Raw genomic sequence first — 19,381 nt, forward strand, 5'->3', positions numbered from 1 at the left:
AAGGCACAGTACTATCCCCATTGTTATATATCATATACGTCACAGGTATATCGAACCTACAAATTGATGGTAGCCTATACTCTTATGCAGATGATACAGCTCTACTGATATCTGATAACACTTGGGAATTAGTAACAAAAAAAGCAGAAAAATCCCTTAAAAAAGTCGTTACTTGGTTTTCAAACCATAATTTAACTCTTAATAATAACAAAACGATCTTTATAACATTTTCAAATATCTCAAGAACATCACCAAACTTTTTTACTTTAAAGACTCATGCGCAAAATTGTAATCAGAGTATACAATGTAATTGCCCTGTCATTCAAAGGACTAATCAAACCAAATACTTGGGAGTTACATTTGACCAACATCTACGTTGGAACGTACATACCGCTGAACTTAATTTAAAATTACGTAAACTGTATGCCTTTTATAATATGGCTAAACACTTTCTCAACACACATTGGCTAAAGAATACTTACTTTGCCCTATCACAGTCCATAATAGAATATGGTATTGTGGCTTGGGGTGGAGCTCCTCTAACATATACAAACAACTTACAAGTAGCCCAAAACACCACTTTAAAAATTATATTTCACAAACCTAGACTTCAACCTTCTAAACAATTATACTCAGACACTAAACTACTAACCATTAAAAAACTATACCATAAAAAAACTTTACTCTACCTCTTTAAAAATAATCTAGCTCAATCAGCCACACATAATCATAATACAAGATCTGAAAATCTAATATTTCCCAAAATAAACACATCTAAATACTATAACAGCTATCTCATTACGGGCTTGAGACTTTATGAAAGGCTCCCTCCTATTATAACAAATTCTGATAATTTTAAAAACTTTAAGTTTCTTGTAAAGAGATGGTTATTACACAATGAACAAGCTATATGATCGTATCTTATCTAAAATTGTAAAATTATTTATTTATTGTATTATACCTCGTTGTATACTATCCTACTTTGCTCATATAATATTTTTCTTTTTTTATAACTACTAGCGCCGTACTGTATTTATAATTATATTCTTCATTCTATTTTACTATTATATTCGTACATTTAATTAATTATTTTTTCTTTTAATCTCTTAGAGACTCACGCCCATCAAAACAAGGAACTTATCCTTAGTGTTGGGCGTAGCAATTTAATCACAAATATGTACATTTCTTCTGTTTCAAACAATTATTGCTGAATAAATTATTTATTATTGTTCGATCTTTTTGACTATCAGGTGTTGCGCTTTGTAACCATGATTATGTTCGCTGCGCGCCGTCAGCTATGTTGGCTAGACTGTCGTTAACGGCGTCTTGCCGCCGGCGAACCGGTGCGTTCGTTGTCCGTTTGTTCGTTCTGCTCCGTCCGTGAAAGAGTACGCGTCTCTGCCCGTCCGTACCTTTTCTTTCGCTAACCACGTTTTTTTTGTGCCTTTTGTGCTTGACGGCCATTACGTGTGTTGTGTGGTTAATATTAGCGTTTCGTTGCTCCACTTAATCCGCTCGCTCGCGAAGGCTGTTGTTGTACAGTCCGAGTGTTCGTTGCTCCACGAGATCGGTGGTCGTTGCTTTCGACCCGCCCTACGCTCGAGTGCACACATTCAAGAAAACCACGTGTCAACTAGCTGCTCCGCTACGTTCACTTTGCTCGTGAACGTGTTGCTCCACAGTGTCTGATCCGACAAGGGGTTTTGCCGAGCAATCGCTTGCTCGCGACATCCAGCAGCTAAGCCGTTCATCTCCAGCTCAAGGCGCCAGTCACAGTTGCAGCGGTACAGGCCAGACGGTGATCCCCGCCCCCTCCCCTTGTACATTGTATTATAATATTTATAGTATTGTTTTGTTGTGCGTGTAGCAAATTAATACACGTATTATTTGTATTATTTCATATATCTATAGTTATTGTTTTATTTGCCCTACCTACATTAATCCCAAGGACTGTGTGTCAGGCGACAACCGTCCATTAGGATCGCCGGCGCAACATTTTGGTAGCAGAGCCTGGTTGATTGGTCCATCAACAGATTTGGTACTTTGGATTCATGTGAGTAGAGCATTTTGTTTGTAGCTATAGCATATAGATATAAAGTGTATAAATTTATTTATCCTATTCCTATCTCCTACCTTTGTTTTTATCTAGTTGGTAGCTTTAGATCTATATTAATAGTATTGCCTTTGTTTATTATATTATATATGGGATTATGGGGTCTCAATATTAAAATATAGGGTAGTGCTATTAATAGGATTAGAAATAACTATTTAACTCAATCGACTGCTCTGTTATTGTTTTATTAATATTAATAATTAACATATTATTTTGGTGTTAAGTTATATCCGTTGCTGATGCGGTTAAGTTCTTTTCCTTTTTTCATTATCATTGTCTAGCTTTCATTTACTTTGAATATTATAATTAGTTTTATACTGGTGCTCCCTGGGTTAAATTTATTCATTGATTTGGCTTAATATAGTAATATATTGTTATATTATTAATATACACCTATCTATAATATATTGGTTTTATTTATTATTTATTGTTTTGTTTATTATAAGTTATAAACTATAGGTGTTTATTTCAATTGCTGGTCTAGTTAACACTCATATTAGTGTGATTACGGGTTATTGAATTGATTGGGTGTTCATATTATTATTTTAAGTTTATTATTTTCTTGCTGACAGTGGAGTGTTAACAGTATCACTGTCAACGCATCTAGCTATCATTTTTGTATAGTATAAGATTTTAGGTGTACGTCGTGGGTCGTGTCATTGTTCAGGTACTGTACTATTATTTTAAATTTAAATTTTATATATTATTATTTTATTGTTTTATATTATATTATCCTCTGTAAGGTTGCTCAACTGAAGTCTGAGGGTTATATATTACATAATTGTTTGTTTTTTCTTTAGCTGGATAATAGTTATTAAAATTAATTTTATCGTTATCACATGTACTGTGTTGTTCGGTTACACTTGGGTTTGACTCAATTGTATTAGTTGGTGCTCCCCGATTAATATCAGTTGTTTTTATTCTTATTGTTGTTGTTTAGTGTCATTTATCTTCTGATTGTTATCTTATTTTGTCAGGTGTTTAGATAGTGCAAGTTGGAGGTTGTATAGGTGTTGCCTATATCAATTTTATCATTTGTCTTTTAAGTAATTTGTTTATTACTATTTATTCATCATCATTTGGCATCGTTGCTCAACGCTTGCACCAGGTGATTTATTATTGATTAGTTGGACTAGTTGTGCTAACTCTTGCTCTCACATTTGCTCTATCCAGAATCGTTTTATCTTCCAACAACTAATTAAATTCTGCTCTGATTAATTATTGTGGTTAGACTTTCTTGCTCATACTATAGTCTCAGTATAACATGGACGACATTTGTGTTGGAGCTGAATCATTAGAAGCTGCTCAAGCTCTTCAGTCGAGTCTGATCAAGACGCTCGCTCGTTCAGGGCTGCAATTGAAGAAATGGGCCAGTAATTCTCCGGAGCTTTTGTCCAAGTTGGACACTGAAGATTGTTCAAGGGATCCACTGTCGTTTGATCAAAACGATTCAGTACAAGTGCTGGGAATGCGGTGGAATGCCGGAGAAGACTTCTTTTCTTTTCACACTAACCAGCTCCGGTTAATTCTTACCAAGCGAGGCGTGTTGTCAATGATCGCTAGAATATTCGATCCGTTATCGATGCTGTCTCCGACAATATTTTATGCCAAGACGATCATGCAACGTCTGTGGATTGCCCAGATTGATTGGGACAGTAAGCTCCCCGCGGATATTTCTGAAGAATGGTGCAACTTCTACCATTCACTGAGTTGGTTACGTGAAATCAGGATACCTCGATACATCGGTTGCTCCACCGGATGTAGTTATCTTCTTTGTGGTTTCTGTGACGCTTCCGAGAAGGGATATGCTGCTGTAGTATACCTCCGCGTGACTGATCCGTCCGGAGTTACAGACGTATTCCTTCTGGGTGCTAAAACAAAATTGGCTCCAATGAACCTATAACGATTCCTCGCTTAGAGTTAAGCGGTGCGGTGCTCCTCGCACTGTGGCTGGCGAGGCTCAAACGAATCTTGGAGTGTCAACTGTCATTGTCTGATGTTTTTGCATGGTCGGATTCGTCGATCGTGCTGTCTTGGTTAAACAATCCACATACATCGTTCAAGACGTTTGTTTCAAATAGGATATTCCAAATTCAGTCAACGATCCCTGGTTGCAGCTGGAAACATGTTCGGTCAGAAAATAATCCGGCCGACTGTGCGTCTCGGGGGCTCTCTCCTTCCGAGCTCCGGAAGTGTAAGCTATATTGGAAGGGACCCAACTTTCTTAAGTCTCCTATTGAAACTTGGTCGCAAGAGATCCCTTGCTTAGGGATGGAACAATTGCCAGAGACAAAACAGGTCAGTTTATTGACCCGGGAAGCTCCTCCCGGGGAATGGTTCGCTCGCTTCTCTTCCTTCAATCACATGATTCGCGTGATAGCTCGTTTGCGTCGGTTTATGCTGGTTTGTAGGAAGAAGAGTGTTGAGGTGGGTTTTTTAAAGCAGTTCGAGTTGGATGATGCTTTACAAATCGTGGTCAGATGCTCCCAAGAATGCTATCTAAGCTCTTTAGTATGCGGTCTACAATGGGGGAGCCCGGTTCAGTCCAAGACGCTAGCTCGTCTTTGTCCGTTTTTGGATTCGAACGGCATAGTCCGAGTTGGCGGTCGTCTACAAAATTCGAATTGGTCAGAAAGGCGAAAACACCCAATTTTGATTCCGAAAGAGTCGCATTTAGCTGTTCTAATAACCCGGCATTGGCACCTATATGCATGTCACGCTCGACCACGGTTGCTTATTGCTCTGGTTCAACAGCGGTTCTGGATCATGGGCATTCGCCGGATAGTTCATCGGGTGATTCGTCAGTGTGTGATCTGTGCCAAAATGTCATCTGACAATCCACAACCCATCATGGCTGCTCTGCCGGGGTTCCGGGTTCGAGAAGCTCACCCGTTTTCGATTGTCGGCATAGATTATGCAGGTCCCTTGCAAATGAAGGAACTAAACTTGAGAAAGGCACGTATCGTGAAAGTTTACATTGCGGTATTCGTTTGTATGACCACTAAAGCAGTGCACTTGGAACTAGTGTCTGCCCTCTCGACTGAGGCATTTCTCTTGACCCTAGATAGGTTCGTGGCTCGTCGTGGCCTACCGACGTCGATCTATTCAGATTGTGGCACCAACTTTGTTGGTGCGGCCAGACAGCTGCGTCAATTGGTTAATCATCCGGATAGTAGGGATCAATTATCGGGTCATATTGCTTGTGAGTGGCATTTTAACCCTCCTGGTGCTCCCCACTTTGGAGGAATTTGGGAAGCCGCCGTTAAGTCGGCCAAGTCATTGCTTCTTCGGGCTATGAATTCTCATATCTGGACGTTGGAGGAGTTCGCGACGGTTTTGTGTAGGGTAGAAGCCACTTTGAATTCGCGTCCGCTGGTGCCAGAATCATCTGATCCAAATGACTTGGAGTGCTTAACACCTGGACATTTTTTGGTTGGTCGTCCCTTGATGGCTATTCCAGAGCCTGTTGATACCAGTCCGCAATTGGGACTGCAGACTCGCTGGAAGCTCCTCCAGCAGTCTTTCCAGTTCTTTTGGCGGCGTTGGTCTCGGGAATATTTGAACACCCTCCAAGCTCGTGGTAGGTGGACGAAGACCGAAACCAATCTCGAAATTGGGTCTATGGTTATCATTAAGACTAATGATGCACCTCCGCTATCGTGGCCACTGGGAAGAATCATCGAGGTGTATCCGGGAACCGATAATGTGGTACGGGTAGCTAAGGTGATGACTAAACAGGGGGTGTTTACTAGACCAGTGGTAAAACTAGTTCCTCTACCCACAGATCCGTAGGTATCCAAAGATTCCTCGTTCCTGTATCCGTTATCTGTTTACACTTTACTTTTTGTATGTTATCGCTATGTTCATTATGTAAATAATTAATTGTCTTATCAACCATCATCATGCCTGCTACTGGATGTTACGTCGGCTGATCCGCCTCAGGGACTAGTGCAAGGTATGGTAATTGTTATTGTTTTATTTTTTCTCCCTGTATTTTATTGGTCATCTTTTCAGGTATTAAGTTGTTGACATTTGTATGTCTTTTTGTATTAAAAAAAAAAAAAATGTTATATTTGTAGTTCCTATTGAACTTAGTGATACCCATTAAAAATCGTTTTTTACGTTCATGCTCAAACATATGTATTTGTTTATGTTTTTTTTATATATTTTATATCTGTTAATTGTTCTATTAATATTTGATATTGTAATGGTCATTGATCAATGTTGTTCCCTTGTTAAATCCCGCTCATCACTGTTGGCCACCTCTCCGTCCGTTTGCTCAAGCTGCTCCGCTCAACAGACCGTTCACCTGTTCAACTGCTCCGTTCATTCACTCAAGCTGCTCCGCTCAACAGACCGTTCACCTGTTCAACTGCTCCGTTCATTCACTCAAGCTGCTCCGCTCAACAGACCGTTCACCTGTTCAACTGCTCCGTTCATTCACTCAAGCTGATCCGCTCAACAGACCGCTCATCTGTTCAATTGCTCTGTTCAAATAATCACCTGCTCTACCACTTGCCCGATCGAAGTTTCTGGTTACAAGTTTGCTGGAACTTGTAACGGGGGAGTATGTTCGATCTTTTTGACTATCAGGTGTTGCGCTTTGTAACCATGATTATGTTCGCTGCGCGCCGTCAGCTATGTTGGCTAGACTGTCGTTAACGGCGTCTTGCCGCCGGCGAACCGGTGCGTTCGTTGTCCGTTTGTTCGTTCTGCTCCGTCCGTGAAAGAGTACGCGTCTCTGCCCGTCCGTACCTTTTCTTTCGCTAACCACGTTTTTTTTTGTGCCTTTTGTGCTTGACGGCCATTACGTGTGTTGTGTGGTTAATATTAGCGTTTCGTTGCTCCACTTAATCCGCTCGCTCGCGAAGGCTGTTGTTGTACAGTCCGAGTGTTCGTTGCTCCACGAGATCGGTGGTCGTTGCTTTCGACCCGCCCTACGCTCGAGTGCACACATTCAAGAAAACCACGTGTCAACTAGCTGCTCCGCTACGTTCACTTTGCTCGTGAACGTGTTGCTCCACAGTGTCTGATCCGACAAGGGGTTTTGCCGAGCAATCGCTTGCTCGCGACATCCAGCAGCTAAGCCGTTCATCTCCAGCTCAAGGCGCCAGTCACAGTTGCAGCGGTACAGGCCAGACGGTGATCCCCGCCCCCTCCCCTTGTACATTGTATTATAATATTTATAGTATTGTTTTGTTGTGCGTGTAGCAATTAATACACGTATTATTTGTATTATTTCATATATCTATAGTTATTGTTTTATTTGCCCTACCTACATTAATCCCAAGGACTGTGTGTCAGGCGACAACCGTCCATTAGGATCGCCGGCGCAACAATTGTTATTATTATTATTTATTATATAGTTACATTATCATTTAATATAAAGTTTTACACACACACAATAATACACACCTACACACCACTGCACACTAGCACTCTTTGGTCTTGCTCGGCGACCCCGTCCACTTCTTTAGAGTCGCTATACATACACGCACACATTTACACAAGTAGGTCGATGTGTGAGTTCAACGACGAAGTATTTTGGTGACCGGGCGTCACGGCCTATTATTGTTCGTACCCGGCTCGAACAGGTGTCCTACATTAATAAAAAAAAAAAAATCAACTTCCTACTTAGTTACTTTGATTTAACTTACCTTTGATGTATCAATTTATTTTTGTAAATTACTTATTGAACAACACATTCAAATTATTATTATTAATAGTAACATTATTTCAAAAATATAGTTGATTGTTGATTACCTTAACCAATAAATCGATTTGAAAATACAAAAATACATGACAATATTGTCTATGAGAGCTATACGCAGATTTTCATGTTGTTAATTCCCGTTTATCAAAGGTTTAACGAATCATAATTAATATCTATTCGTTAGTGAGAATTTTACATTAAACACTTGTTTTCAGAAACAGTTTACAAATTACAACAACTTATACACAAATTACTGTTGAATGTTGATCACGATTTAAGATGGTCGTGCAATCACTGCAATCGTGCTGTTAAATGTTGACATTATGTTTATTCAAGGTTTATAGATATTAGATAATAAGGGAGCGCATAGAAAATCCGAAAATATTGTGTCAGAACCGCATTTCAGACGAAAATTTTTTTAGCCGAAACATCTTTTGTTGGACATGTATTTTAGCAGAACAATATTTTAGCCGACAAATATTTCAGCTAGCAGTATTTTAGCCGACAAATAATTTGGCCGACAATATTTTAAACAACTATTTTATCGGGCATGTATATCACCTAGATTCCCAAGATCCCCACAGTTATCTATAATATCTCCCGTGGTAAACTGTTCCCCTGTCATCTAAATCCCCTTGGGCTATCAATAAATTTAGATCTTATAGATATACATGGTAATAATTACGGTTCTATTTATTTCCCCCCTAATGATCTAATTTATCTCAAAATTAGTGAACTAACTGACCAATATTCTTTTAAATACTTGATGATGAATGTGTAAATATACAACCTTTTGTATCATTTTGATAAATTATAGATTTTGTAATACATAACATTTTTTTCTGGATATTACTATTTTGACATGATTGATGATTCTTCAAATTAAGAATTGTTATCTAGGTAGGTTAACCCGGGATAGTCGCTCTGCTGTACAGTAGGAGTCGAGTATATCTCGGCGCATTGAGTAGATCACTGTGATGGATGTGTTAAATTTAAATTCATATGGTTGAATACGAAAAAACGATTCTGAACGAAGATGATTTGTCAATTTAGATTTTTAGATTCTGAACAGAGTGAAGAATGTATTGATTATACAATGATGTGTATTTTTTTTTTTTTTGTGTCTGAGGACAAAATTTCTACCGGTAAAAGTGCTCCAATTTTCACAAATACAACTTTTTCTGAAAGGAAAAAAGAATCTAGTTGGTACTTTGAGGGGTCAAAAGTGAAAAATATCCAATAGTTTTTAAACGCGCACAGAAAAACTCTAAAAAAGTAACAGAAAAACGGACATTTTTACACAAACCCAGATTTCGACAAAATCGATTATTTTATTTTACTGTAACTCAAAAAATAATAAATCTAAATACATGAAATTTTCACCCAAAATTTATAAAAGCATACATGATTACATTTACAAAGTATTTCGACTTTTTTTGAGGTATTAAATAAAAAATTTAAATTTTCGACTATTTTTTAAATATTGATAAAAAAAAATTGTATGGGAAAAAATACTTGAAAATTTAATAGAAGACTCACCATAAGTCGTTCATACTGTCATTCAAAAATTAAAAATTAAAACATAGGCACAATTTTTTTTATAAACGTTTGAAGGGAAAATATTGATATAATTTGTCAAAATCATGAATATTTGCTAACTATTCCGTAGTTAAAAATTTATAAAAAATTTTTTATTCAAAGCTAAGAATTGAAAATTTAATACAAGGTTTTCCTTAAGTTAAGCTTAGAGTAATTATAAAAAAAAAAATTGAGAAGTATCCAATTAAAAAAATTTTACAAGTGTTTCAATTTTCACTAAATCAAAAATTCACACGTAAAATAACGATTTACTATGAATGGAGTTTTTGTTTTTGTTACAATTATATTGGAAATAATTGTTCTCTATATTTACTCTATGATACTAGTATACCTATGATAATATTATAAGGTAATATACTACTAATATGATAACTACAAGCAATATTTTTGGAAATAAATTTATAAAATTGATAAACCATTCCGTATGCAACAACCAACCTGTCTTTATTGAAAAATAAATTACTTAAAAATATTAAATAAATAACAATATTTAAATATAATATATCCTAGGCTGACAAATCATCTTCGTTCAGAATCGTTTTTCGTATACAATGATACCAATCATTGGATTCAAATTTAACACAGTATACATTATAGTGACCTACCCCATATCGAGGTCCACCATACCTCCTAATGTACAGCAGAACGAGTTTCTGGTTTTTTAATTATATACCTAATATGTTTATAATTCTAGGTATATATGTATAGTAATTTTAGCCTAAAATGAATCTTATCTCTTTAAAATTTCAAAGTGCATCGAAAGCAAATTATAGTAAATGTATCTGCGAAAAGTATCAAGTATCTACGAACAATATACATTTAAAATTACAACAAAATAGCTTAAATTCATTATTTTCCGTTTAATATCCAATTTTTTTAAAATTTGAACTTAAAATGTCTATAAAAAAATTGTGTGTGTATATTTTTGATATTTTTCAAATGGCACTTAGAAAAACTTTAGAGCAACCTTTTATCAAATTTTTAAGTCTTAGCTTTAAATAAAAAATTGTTATATATTTTTAACTTCAAAGTATTTTGAAAATATTCGTGATTTCGACGAATTATGTGAATATTTGATCTTAAAACGCTTATAAATAAAAATTGTGCATATGTATTTAAAACGCTTTTGAATCACTATAAGCACAACTTCTGTAGAATTTTGTATTAAATTTTAAAGATTTTTTTTGGACCTAACTTTTTTTATCGATATTTCAAAAAAATAAAAACTAAGAAAAATGGAAAATTTCACAATCCATAAAAAGCTCAAAAAATGTTAAAATAATTTGAAAGATGTACTATTTATAGATGATGTTATTATAAACATTTAGTGACAATTTCATGTTTCCAGTTTTTAGTTTTTGAGAAATAGCGAAATAAAAAAATCGATTTGGTCGAAATCTGGTTTTACGTAAAAATTTCCGTTTTTCCCTAATTTTTTTCTCACAAGTACAATCATAGGCGTAAGTAGGGGGGCTTAGTCCCCCCAACATTTTAATTTTAGCCCCCCTGTCATAATTTCTAGTCCCACACTCCCGTCAATAGTAGTAACATTTTAAACTTAAATTTAAAATATCGTTTTATTTTTTTTATTAATATCTTGGAAAAATTTTAATTTTTTCTTGGTTTTAAATAAATTTTCCAATACTGAGCGGAGGCTTAAGCTGTAAATCAGGGCCTAAAATAGTGTGCAGTACGACACTGTTAGTGTAGTACAAAATTGGAATAGTGCAGTACAAAATGAAAAAGTGTGTTGATTATTTTAGTGTTATGTTTAGACTGATAATTCCGTCAATTAACTATATAGTCAAAACTTTTATTTTTAAATTTAAATTTTTATCTATATTATTAACTTTGAATTTTGGTATATTAATATACATATATATTATGTAATAATATCATTGAAAAATACTGATAATACCACCATGTATATTAAGCAATACTATAAAGGTTTATGATCACGGTCTTATGATATTGTAATTTTATTCTTATATCTATAACTGTGTATGGTACCATGAATTAATATTATTATTATTATTATTATTATTATATTATGTATACCATAGGTAACCTTCTTTCGTGATAAATGATAATGATAAATTGGCAAAAAATAAATTAGACAAAACCACAGATATATACCGTGTGTTCCTAAATTCAGCTAATTGGTCAGCAGCTGAAATCGAGTGTTCCTAATTTCAGCACTTCTTCAATCTGCTGGAGGGGAGGTAATTCAGCGGATTGCTATATCAGCAATCAAGTATTTTACGGATGGGCTGAAAAAACCCCGATGGATTTGATAACATTTATTCGCGCCAAAATAAGCGTCATTGAATTAATCAAATTTAATTTGTCATGAAATAAATGGTTTTCGTGAAAGTTGTACATCTCATCTTCTCAGTTTGTCAGTTCTCGTCATTCACAGTCTCGTCCATAGATATTAGACAAGTTCGTCATCAACTTGAATCAACATGGATGATGTTCAAATTATTTTGTTACATGATGAAAGTGTTTATATTAAACATTTTGATATAAACACCATGTGTTTATCGTTTTATCGTGGTAAGTACTACTTATAAGCAAAAGCAATACTATCTTATTTTTATTAAATTGGTGAGTTTTAATTGTTATTAAATGAACTTAGAATGTGTTTATTTCAAAAGTAATAGAACTCGTTAAGTTTTTAAGGTCTAATGTATTTTTTTTTAATTTTCATTGATAATCATGCCGAAAAATAAAATTAAAAAAATAATTTAGCTTAGATCTGAAAAAATCTGAATATCACCTTTTGGTGGAGCCAAAAAAAAATTAAAAATTCATATTTTTTACCTAGATAATGAACTATTACCTTATTTAACTATTATTTTTCAATTAATTTACTTAAAAATTAATAATATATGAAATTATTTATAACTATATTGTAATCATTCATTTATCTATTTAATTAGATCTAGATGAAGAAACACTGTGCAAAAATGTAACTGCTTTATTGGTAAAATATTGTGTAGAGTTTAAAGAAAATCAAATAGTCTGTGTAGAAATACCCAAATGGTAAGCTTATTTATATAACATAATTGTTCAAAATTATTAATTTTATTGTTTAAAATAATATTAGTTATAAATTGTAATATACTGTAGACAACCATTAAACATTTATTAACTACACTATAAATCTGTTACCTATTTAATATTTTAATTAGGTACCTTGGTATTGTAGTAGTTTTATTTTTAAAACTTAAAGAATTATACATAAGTAATATTATAATAATCTAAATTATATTTTAGTTTTTTTTTTCTTCATAATATATTTACAGTTCTATACCTACTTTAATGTTATATACTGTTAATTATTAAGAAATATAATCAAAAAATATATTTATAAATACAAACTAAACGACAATAGAATTATTTAATAGATTGTAAATTAACTTTAAAGGAGTATGAAATATGATGTGATTTTGAAAAGTACATCAACCAAGAACACAATATCCACAAAACAAGGTTTGTTTAATTTATCTAAAACTTCATCATTATACTCCAATTAAAAATGTATATATATATATAACTTTTTTGTTGTTCAATTGATAGATAATGATGGACCATTTGATGATGTTCAAACTTGTACTCCAGAAACAAAAATTTGGACAACTAAAGCAATAAAATTACTCATCGAAAATAGAGGTGATCTCGAACATGAGTTTAATAGTAATAAAAAAAACCATAAAATTTGGGAAAAAATTTCTAACACCCTAAAAGAAAATGGTGTTGCAGTATCTGGACAAAACTGTAATATAAAGTTCCGAAATTTAATGGGTACATTCAGAGATAATGTAATAAGTCTGGTGAAGGAGCTATCAATTGGGAATATTATATTATAATGAAAAAAGTATTTTTGAAAAAAGGACTCAGTTATTCCAAATAAAAACACAATATTAGAAAGTAGTTTACCAAACATCTGTAAAATAAATTTAAAAAATGGAAATAACTCTGTTGAATGTACCAAATCACAACGTTCTCAACCATCATTAATTCATAATGAAGAAATAAACTCTGATGAAGATATGCCAAAAAGGAAAAAAAAAAAATTTCCAAGACATATTATTAGAGGAAATGAAGATGGATCGGAAATCCAGAGATAGTTTTCAAAACAAACTAGAAAATTTCATGGACAAGCTGATTCAAATTGAAACTGCTAAACTGGAAAAAATTTAATTACTCTTTTTTTATTATTCAATTATTAATAATACTAATACTGATATCAGTAATAATGTTTTTTTTTATAATCATGTATGTAAAGCTCTAAGTTATGTTGTTTTATTTTATTTTTTTTTATTGTTAATAAGATATATGGTCAATGGTTATTGTTCCTTGGAGGATTATTTTATTTTAAGTTTTCTAATATAAGTTTTTTATTATTAAAATATTGTTAACATGTGTTATTATTAATTATCATTATTTCATGAGTGAGCTGATTAAAATTGAAACTGCTAAACTGTAGATTTAATTACCCTTTATTTTATTATCCTATGATTAATAATAGTGTTATCAGTAATAATGTAGGTATGTAAAACTCTAAGTTATGTTGTTTTATTTTGTTTTTTTTGTTATTGTTAATAAGATATATGATCAATGGTTATTGTTCCTTGGAGGTTTATTTCATTTTGAGTTTTCTTATATAAGTTTTTTATTATTAAAACATAGTTAACATGTGTTATTGATTATTATTATTATTATTATTATTATTAAAATACAAAATTGAAAATAAATATATCAAAACAAATTCATATTTTATTTTTTATTGTGATTAAAAAACCATTAAATTAATTAGATTTAGATTATAAAAAAAGCATATCATCTCTATTGTCCAAGTTCAATGTTCATAATTTATTTTAAATATTGAAAAGTTGAAATTGGGAAAAATTACTAATATACTTATTTATGGCAATTTTTTTGTTTTAGCTTACCTATCTGCTAGTTCATTTCTTTTATCAACCCCATTTCTTTGATTGTTTGCTAATGAAATACTACATTCTTGATTGTTTTCTTCTGTCAATTCTGTTAAATCTGTATTCTGATCATTATTTATTTGTATCCAATCATTATTTTATAATGCTAAATTATGTAATATGCAAGCACTAGTCACTGTAAGGCTCATAAGTTCAATTGACTTAGCTTCTAATATCCTAAAGCATTAAACATAATATTCTAATAAAAAGTAAGACAATAATTGTATTAGCATTGTTCTTCATTAAAAATTATTAACATAATTATACTTTCATTCCCTCATACATAAACAAATTCAAAGAATCAGAATTGTTTGGAAAACTAATTTTAATTAAATATATAGTGGTGTATATGATGAATAAGACATAAGTCCTTATAAATAGTGCTATAATGACTAGTTTCTGTTTTGATTAAACATAAAATATACTTGTTTACTTAAGTCTCCGGAAACGGCCAAGTAACAACCCAAAAGCTTGTTCTATTACAACTCTAGTAGAACTCAATCTTTTATTAAATAATTTTTCCTTTTCTGACAGTACATGAGTAGCTTTGTAGGGAACCATGAGATTTTCTAATAAAGGAAATGCTGAATCTCCAAGGATGTGTAGATCTCTAGAAATTGAGGATTATTCATTAATGTTTGTCCCAAAGATGAATTTTTGAAGACCCTCGCGTCATGGGAACTTCCTGGCCAACCAGAGAAAATATGGGTAAATTCCAACTGAGCATTACATACAGCCTAAGAATTAAGAACAAAATAATTGTATTAAGAATAAAAAAAAAATGCAAAAGTATTTTACTGATATTTACCAAAAGTACAATTGATTGAAACATTTTACGATTGGTATAATCAGATCTTTTATCTCTTGGTGCATGTATGCGTATGTGACAACCATCAATACATCCGATTGTGTTGGGCATATAATTAAATCTTAAATTTCTAAAACCTTTCATTGTTGCTAAATGTATAAATATATAAATGTACATAAAAGAATATTGAAATTTAAATAATTATAATGATTAAAATAGTTTATATACCAGCTTCAGAACTCCCCTTAGGCAATATGATAAAATCATTAAGTAGGTTTGAAATAACTCGAATTGACTTATGAATTGTTCGACAAGCAAGACCTCTGCTTAAATCAAAACGATCCCCAATTTGACTAAACATAGATACAAATTTAACTTTGTGATACTTAGTTCAAAAACTGATTAATTGTTCCAATATAAAACAAAGACAAATGTGATTACCGAAATGTTTCAGTATTGCTTAAATACCATACAGTCATCAATGTTGCCTTTTTGTAGTCCACTGATGGCCTTCCAACTGAAGTATTTAATGAAATATAAAAATGGTTTACCTTGCACATAAGAATCTATATCATAAATAATAAAATAGTATTTGATATTATAGAATAAAATAATATTACATAATATTATATTTAATAATTATTTGTTTACTTCAACTGAGTCTAAAATGACATTTTAAGTCAATGTCATCATATAAACTAGTAATCAGCATAACATTTCTTATACACATTTTAGATGTTTTTAAATATTGACGAATAAGCAGTTTTTTTTTTAAATTTAAAGATTCATTTAAACCAAATAATAAAATAAATTTTGATAGATTATTATCCATTTTTTTATAATTAAATTAATATTTTAAGCTTTAAATTACAATAATTTAACCCTTAATAATTATTAAAACTATTAATTACACTTATAATAACTTATTTCATATTAAAAATTAGTTAATAATTAATTAAATAACTTAATTTATAATTTAATAATATGATAACATTATAGTGGTTGATGGCGGTTAAATGTATTAACCAACTTGTTCCAGCGCAATGCCCTGAATCCCCCAAAAAGGTGTTCCTAAATTCCGATCAATCCGCTGAATAAGCCACTGATCTGATTGATGAGTTTAATAGCGTTTTCGATTTGACGCACTTTTTGCACTCAGTGCAAAAATGTATTCGATTTAACCAATATTCAGAGAACTGGTGCGGTGTTTTGTATTCGATTTAATTGCACTGACAACACTGGTGTGCACTCAGTGCGCATTATTTGCACCACCGATTTTGTCAGTGCAATGAGTGCATTATATAAATATGAACCGTTTTTCTCGATAACAGGGAACATTATTATCTAATTTCCTATTTATCATTTTGATTTATATTATAACATTCTATATTATTATTCCACTACCTACAAAGACTGGATTTATTTTTTTGAAAATAATAACGGTCCAATTTTTAGCTACCAAACAAATTTTTACACGGCCCACCAAGATTTTCACGGTAAGTCTCTAATTAAATTCGGGCCTATATGAAAACTACTTACGTCAATGTTTTAACATCAGAATCGGACGACATTCTAGAAACTATTGTAGGAAGTACCTATCTACTGACAAAATATATTTAAAAAAAAAAAATGTGAAATAATTTCAAATTTCAATAAAATATTAATGCAGTGAATAATAATACAAAATCCGGCGCTCCTATTTAGAATTTTCTTTCTTTCCAAGTCGATTATATTTTGTTTTCAATGATAACATAAAAATGTATTCGATTTGTAAAAAACTAGTGCAAGTGTGGTGCAACACTCGTTCAGTGCCAGTGGAATTTCAGTGCACACTATTTTGTCAAATCGAAAACGCTATAAGAACACACGGACTATTAACTAGATGCCTGACTCCATATACCACTGCGTATCGGTGTTTGAAGCCAAATAGGTTGGGCAATGTTTACAATCTGTTATCAATATTATTATTATGATAACATAATAACAAATTTAAAATATAATATTATTATAATAAATTAAATGTTTGCAATTGCGGCCTTCAAGCAAATTTCAAAACTAATATTCGGCCCTTTTAAAAAGTCTATGAAGGAGCTTTTTTATGCATGTATATAATGGTTTGCATATATTTTTTATTTTATTACATAAAAGTAAATAGTTGGTTTTGTTACTGCATGACACCATGACGAACGTTTAAGCTAAGAAGTGGTCAATTAGTTTTGTGGTACATAAATGACAAATAAATAAATAAATAGACAATATTATTGTTATTAATTTAAAAAAGTTCCTTTATTTTAATTGCTTATTCAGTGATACATGTTGAACTGTTGAATTTATTTATATAATATAATATGTTGATATGTACATACAAAATAACACATCTCATCTTATGACATTATTTTTACAAATAAATACTTAATGATTAGGAAATAAGACTAATTTATTAAGCGTATGCCTTTTACTAATAGTATTAATAGATGCAGTATATTGTTTACCAAACGATTTAAGTCTAACATTCAAATATCTATTTATTAAAACGGTAATCAAAACCATTTTGTGAGGTCTTTCCAAAATACTTGAATTGCAATCTATTTCGTTAAAAATAGTATGATCAAGACTTAATTTATTGCTACATAGATATATAATTTTTCTTTTTAAATTAGATTTATTTAAATCTGTTAAATTATCTATTAATGTCAATAGACATTTTTCTGTCTCAATTATAATTTTAAAAGTGCTTTCAGATCCTGAGATTAAACCACCGTTATTCCTCAAATTTACAAACTTTGCATAATTAGATGAATAGTAATTATGATCTGATATTTGTTTTAAGAGGCTCAATTTACAAAAATTGCAATCTAATTGTTTTACAACTTTTGTTATTATGTAACCTAATATATAGTACAAAATATTTTCTTTTGCTGCTTGTAAAGAAGAATTTAAATTATTAATCAACTGTAACCTTTGAAGTATTTCAGGATCATTTTCATCGGACTCAACATTAAATTGATCATTTTGCGAATTTTTATTCCATTTGAAATCAAAAATGTTGCACATAGCATCATCATCAAACGTATTGCAATTTCCGTTATTTTTTAATTTCAAAGCATTTTCTATTAAAATTTGTTTTACAGCCGTTTTTAACTGCATGATATTAGGATTGTTATTTGACCCCTCTGTCTAATTTGACAAAATAAGAAGCAAACTTTGCTGTATTGTGTGGGAATAAACCCTTTTTGGCCAACTGCCTGGATCCATTGCTGGGCTCGTGATGGATTTTTTAGAGGAAACCTAGTTATAAATAATATTAAATATAACATAAATATTTTATCAATACATATCTATACTAATGAAACATATTAGATATATACTGGAAAAAGTGGATTTTTTGACCTCCGGGTTTCGAACGGTTTGTGCACAAATGTACACTACACGAGCACACCATAATAATATTTTAAAAACTTACAAATTTAATATTTTAGAAAAAAATATACCTACTACCAAACACTTTAAATGAGTACTTTTAAACTATTTGCTCCTACGAGAAGTACAAGTACTAGTAGTACTACCATGTGATTAAATAATTTAAATTTTAAATTATTATAAATTATAATTTTGTCTGTTATCACTAACATTGATAACATCGGCTTGTAAACAATGCCAATCTGCATTATGACTGTTGGCTTCAAGTATGGGAACCGAGTCGGGCATCTAGTTAATAGTATATATCTGTGGACAAAACTCTGATAACAGTTGCATTATCAGAAAAATAAAAACTTCATAATAATATTTTATGGTTCCTGATGTTCTGGTCCACTTGTCTGTTAAAAGTTTTATCTTATACTTTTATTTGAATTTAATTTTTAAATTTTGTAGTAACTAGGTACCTACTATAACTGACAAAATATAATATAATATTGTTTAGTATACCTAGTACTACAGTAGTTATGGATCGTTTTATTATTAGAAAAAGAACATCCGAGGATGATGGAAATAATGAGAAATGTACTAAAATTCAAAACAAAAGTAATAATTATTTATTTTTTATTTTTATAATATATATTATATTAAGTATTATTATCAGTTTTTATAATTTATTATTATTTGTATTTAACTTTGAATCATATAAAATAATAAATATTATAAATTGA

The 19,381-nt window shown here is 31.6% G+C and overlaps 1 protein-coding gene and 2 pseudogenes across 1 annotated transcript; 2 read left to right on the forward strand and 1 right to left on the reverse strand.

The window, feature by feature from the left end:
- The first annotated feature begins 4,384 nt into the window (after positions 1 to 4,384).
- Positions 4,385 to 5,905, forward strand: LOC126552571 (uncharacterized). The gene has a single exon (XM_050207286.1). It carries the CDS (start codon positions 4,385 to 4,387, stop codon positions 5,903 to 5,905), a length of 1,521 nt encoding a protein of 506 aa, XP_050063243.1.
- Positions 5,906 to 11,959: 6,054 nt separating this feature from the next.
- On the forward strand, positions 11,960 to 13,761 carry LOC126552572 (uncharacterized; annotated as a pseudogene).
- Positions 13,762 to 14,379: 618 nt separating this feature from the next.
- LOC126552573 (uncharacterized) lies at positions 14,380 to 18,941 on the reverse strand (annotated as a pseudogene).
- Positions 18,942 to 19,381: the final 440 nt, after the last annotated feature.

This window comes from Aphis gossypii, chromosome X, assembly GCF_020184175.1.
Source record: "Aphis gossypii isolate Hap1 chromosome X, ASM2018417v2, whole genome shotgun sequence".
Classification (NCBI taxonomy): domain Eukaryota; kingdom Metazoa; phylum Arthropoda; class Insecta; order Hemiptera; family Aphididae; genus Aphis; species Aphis gossypii.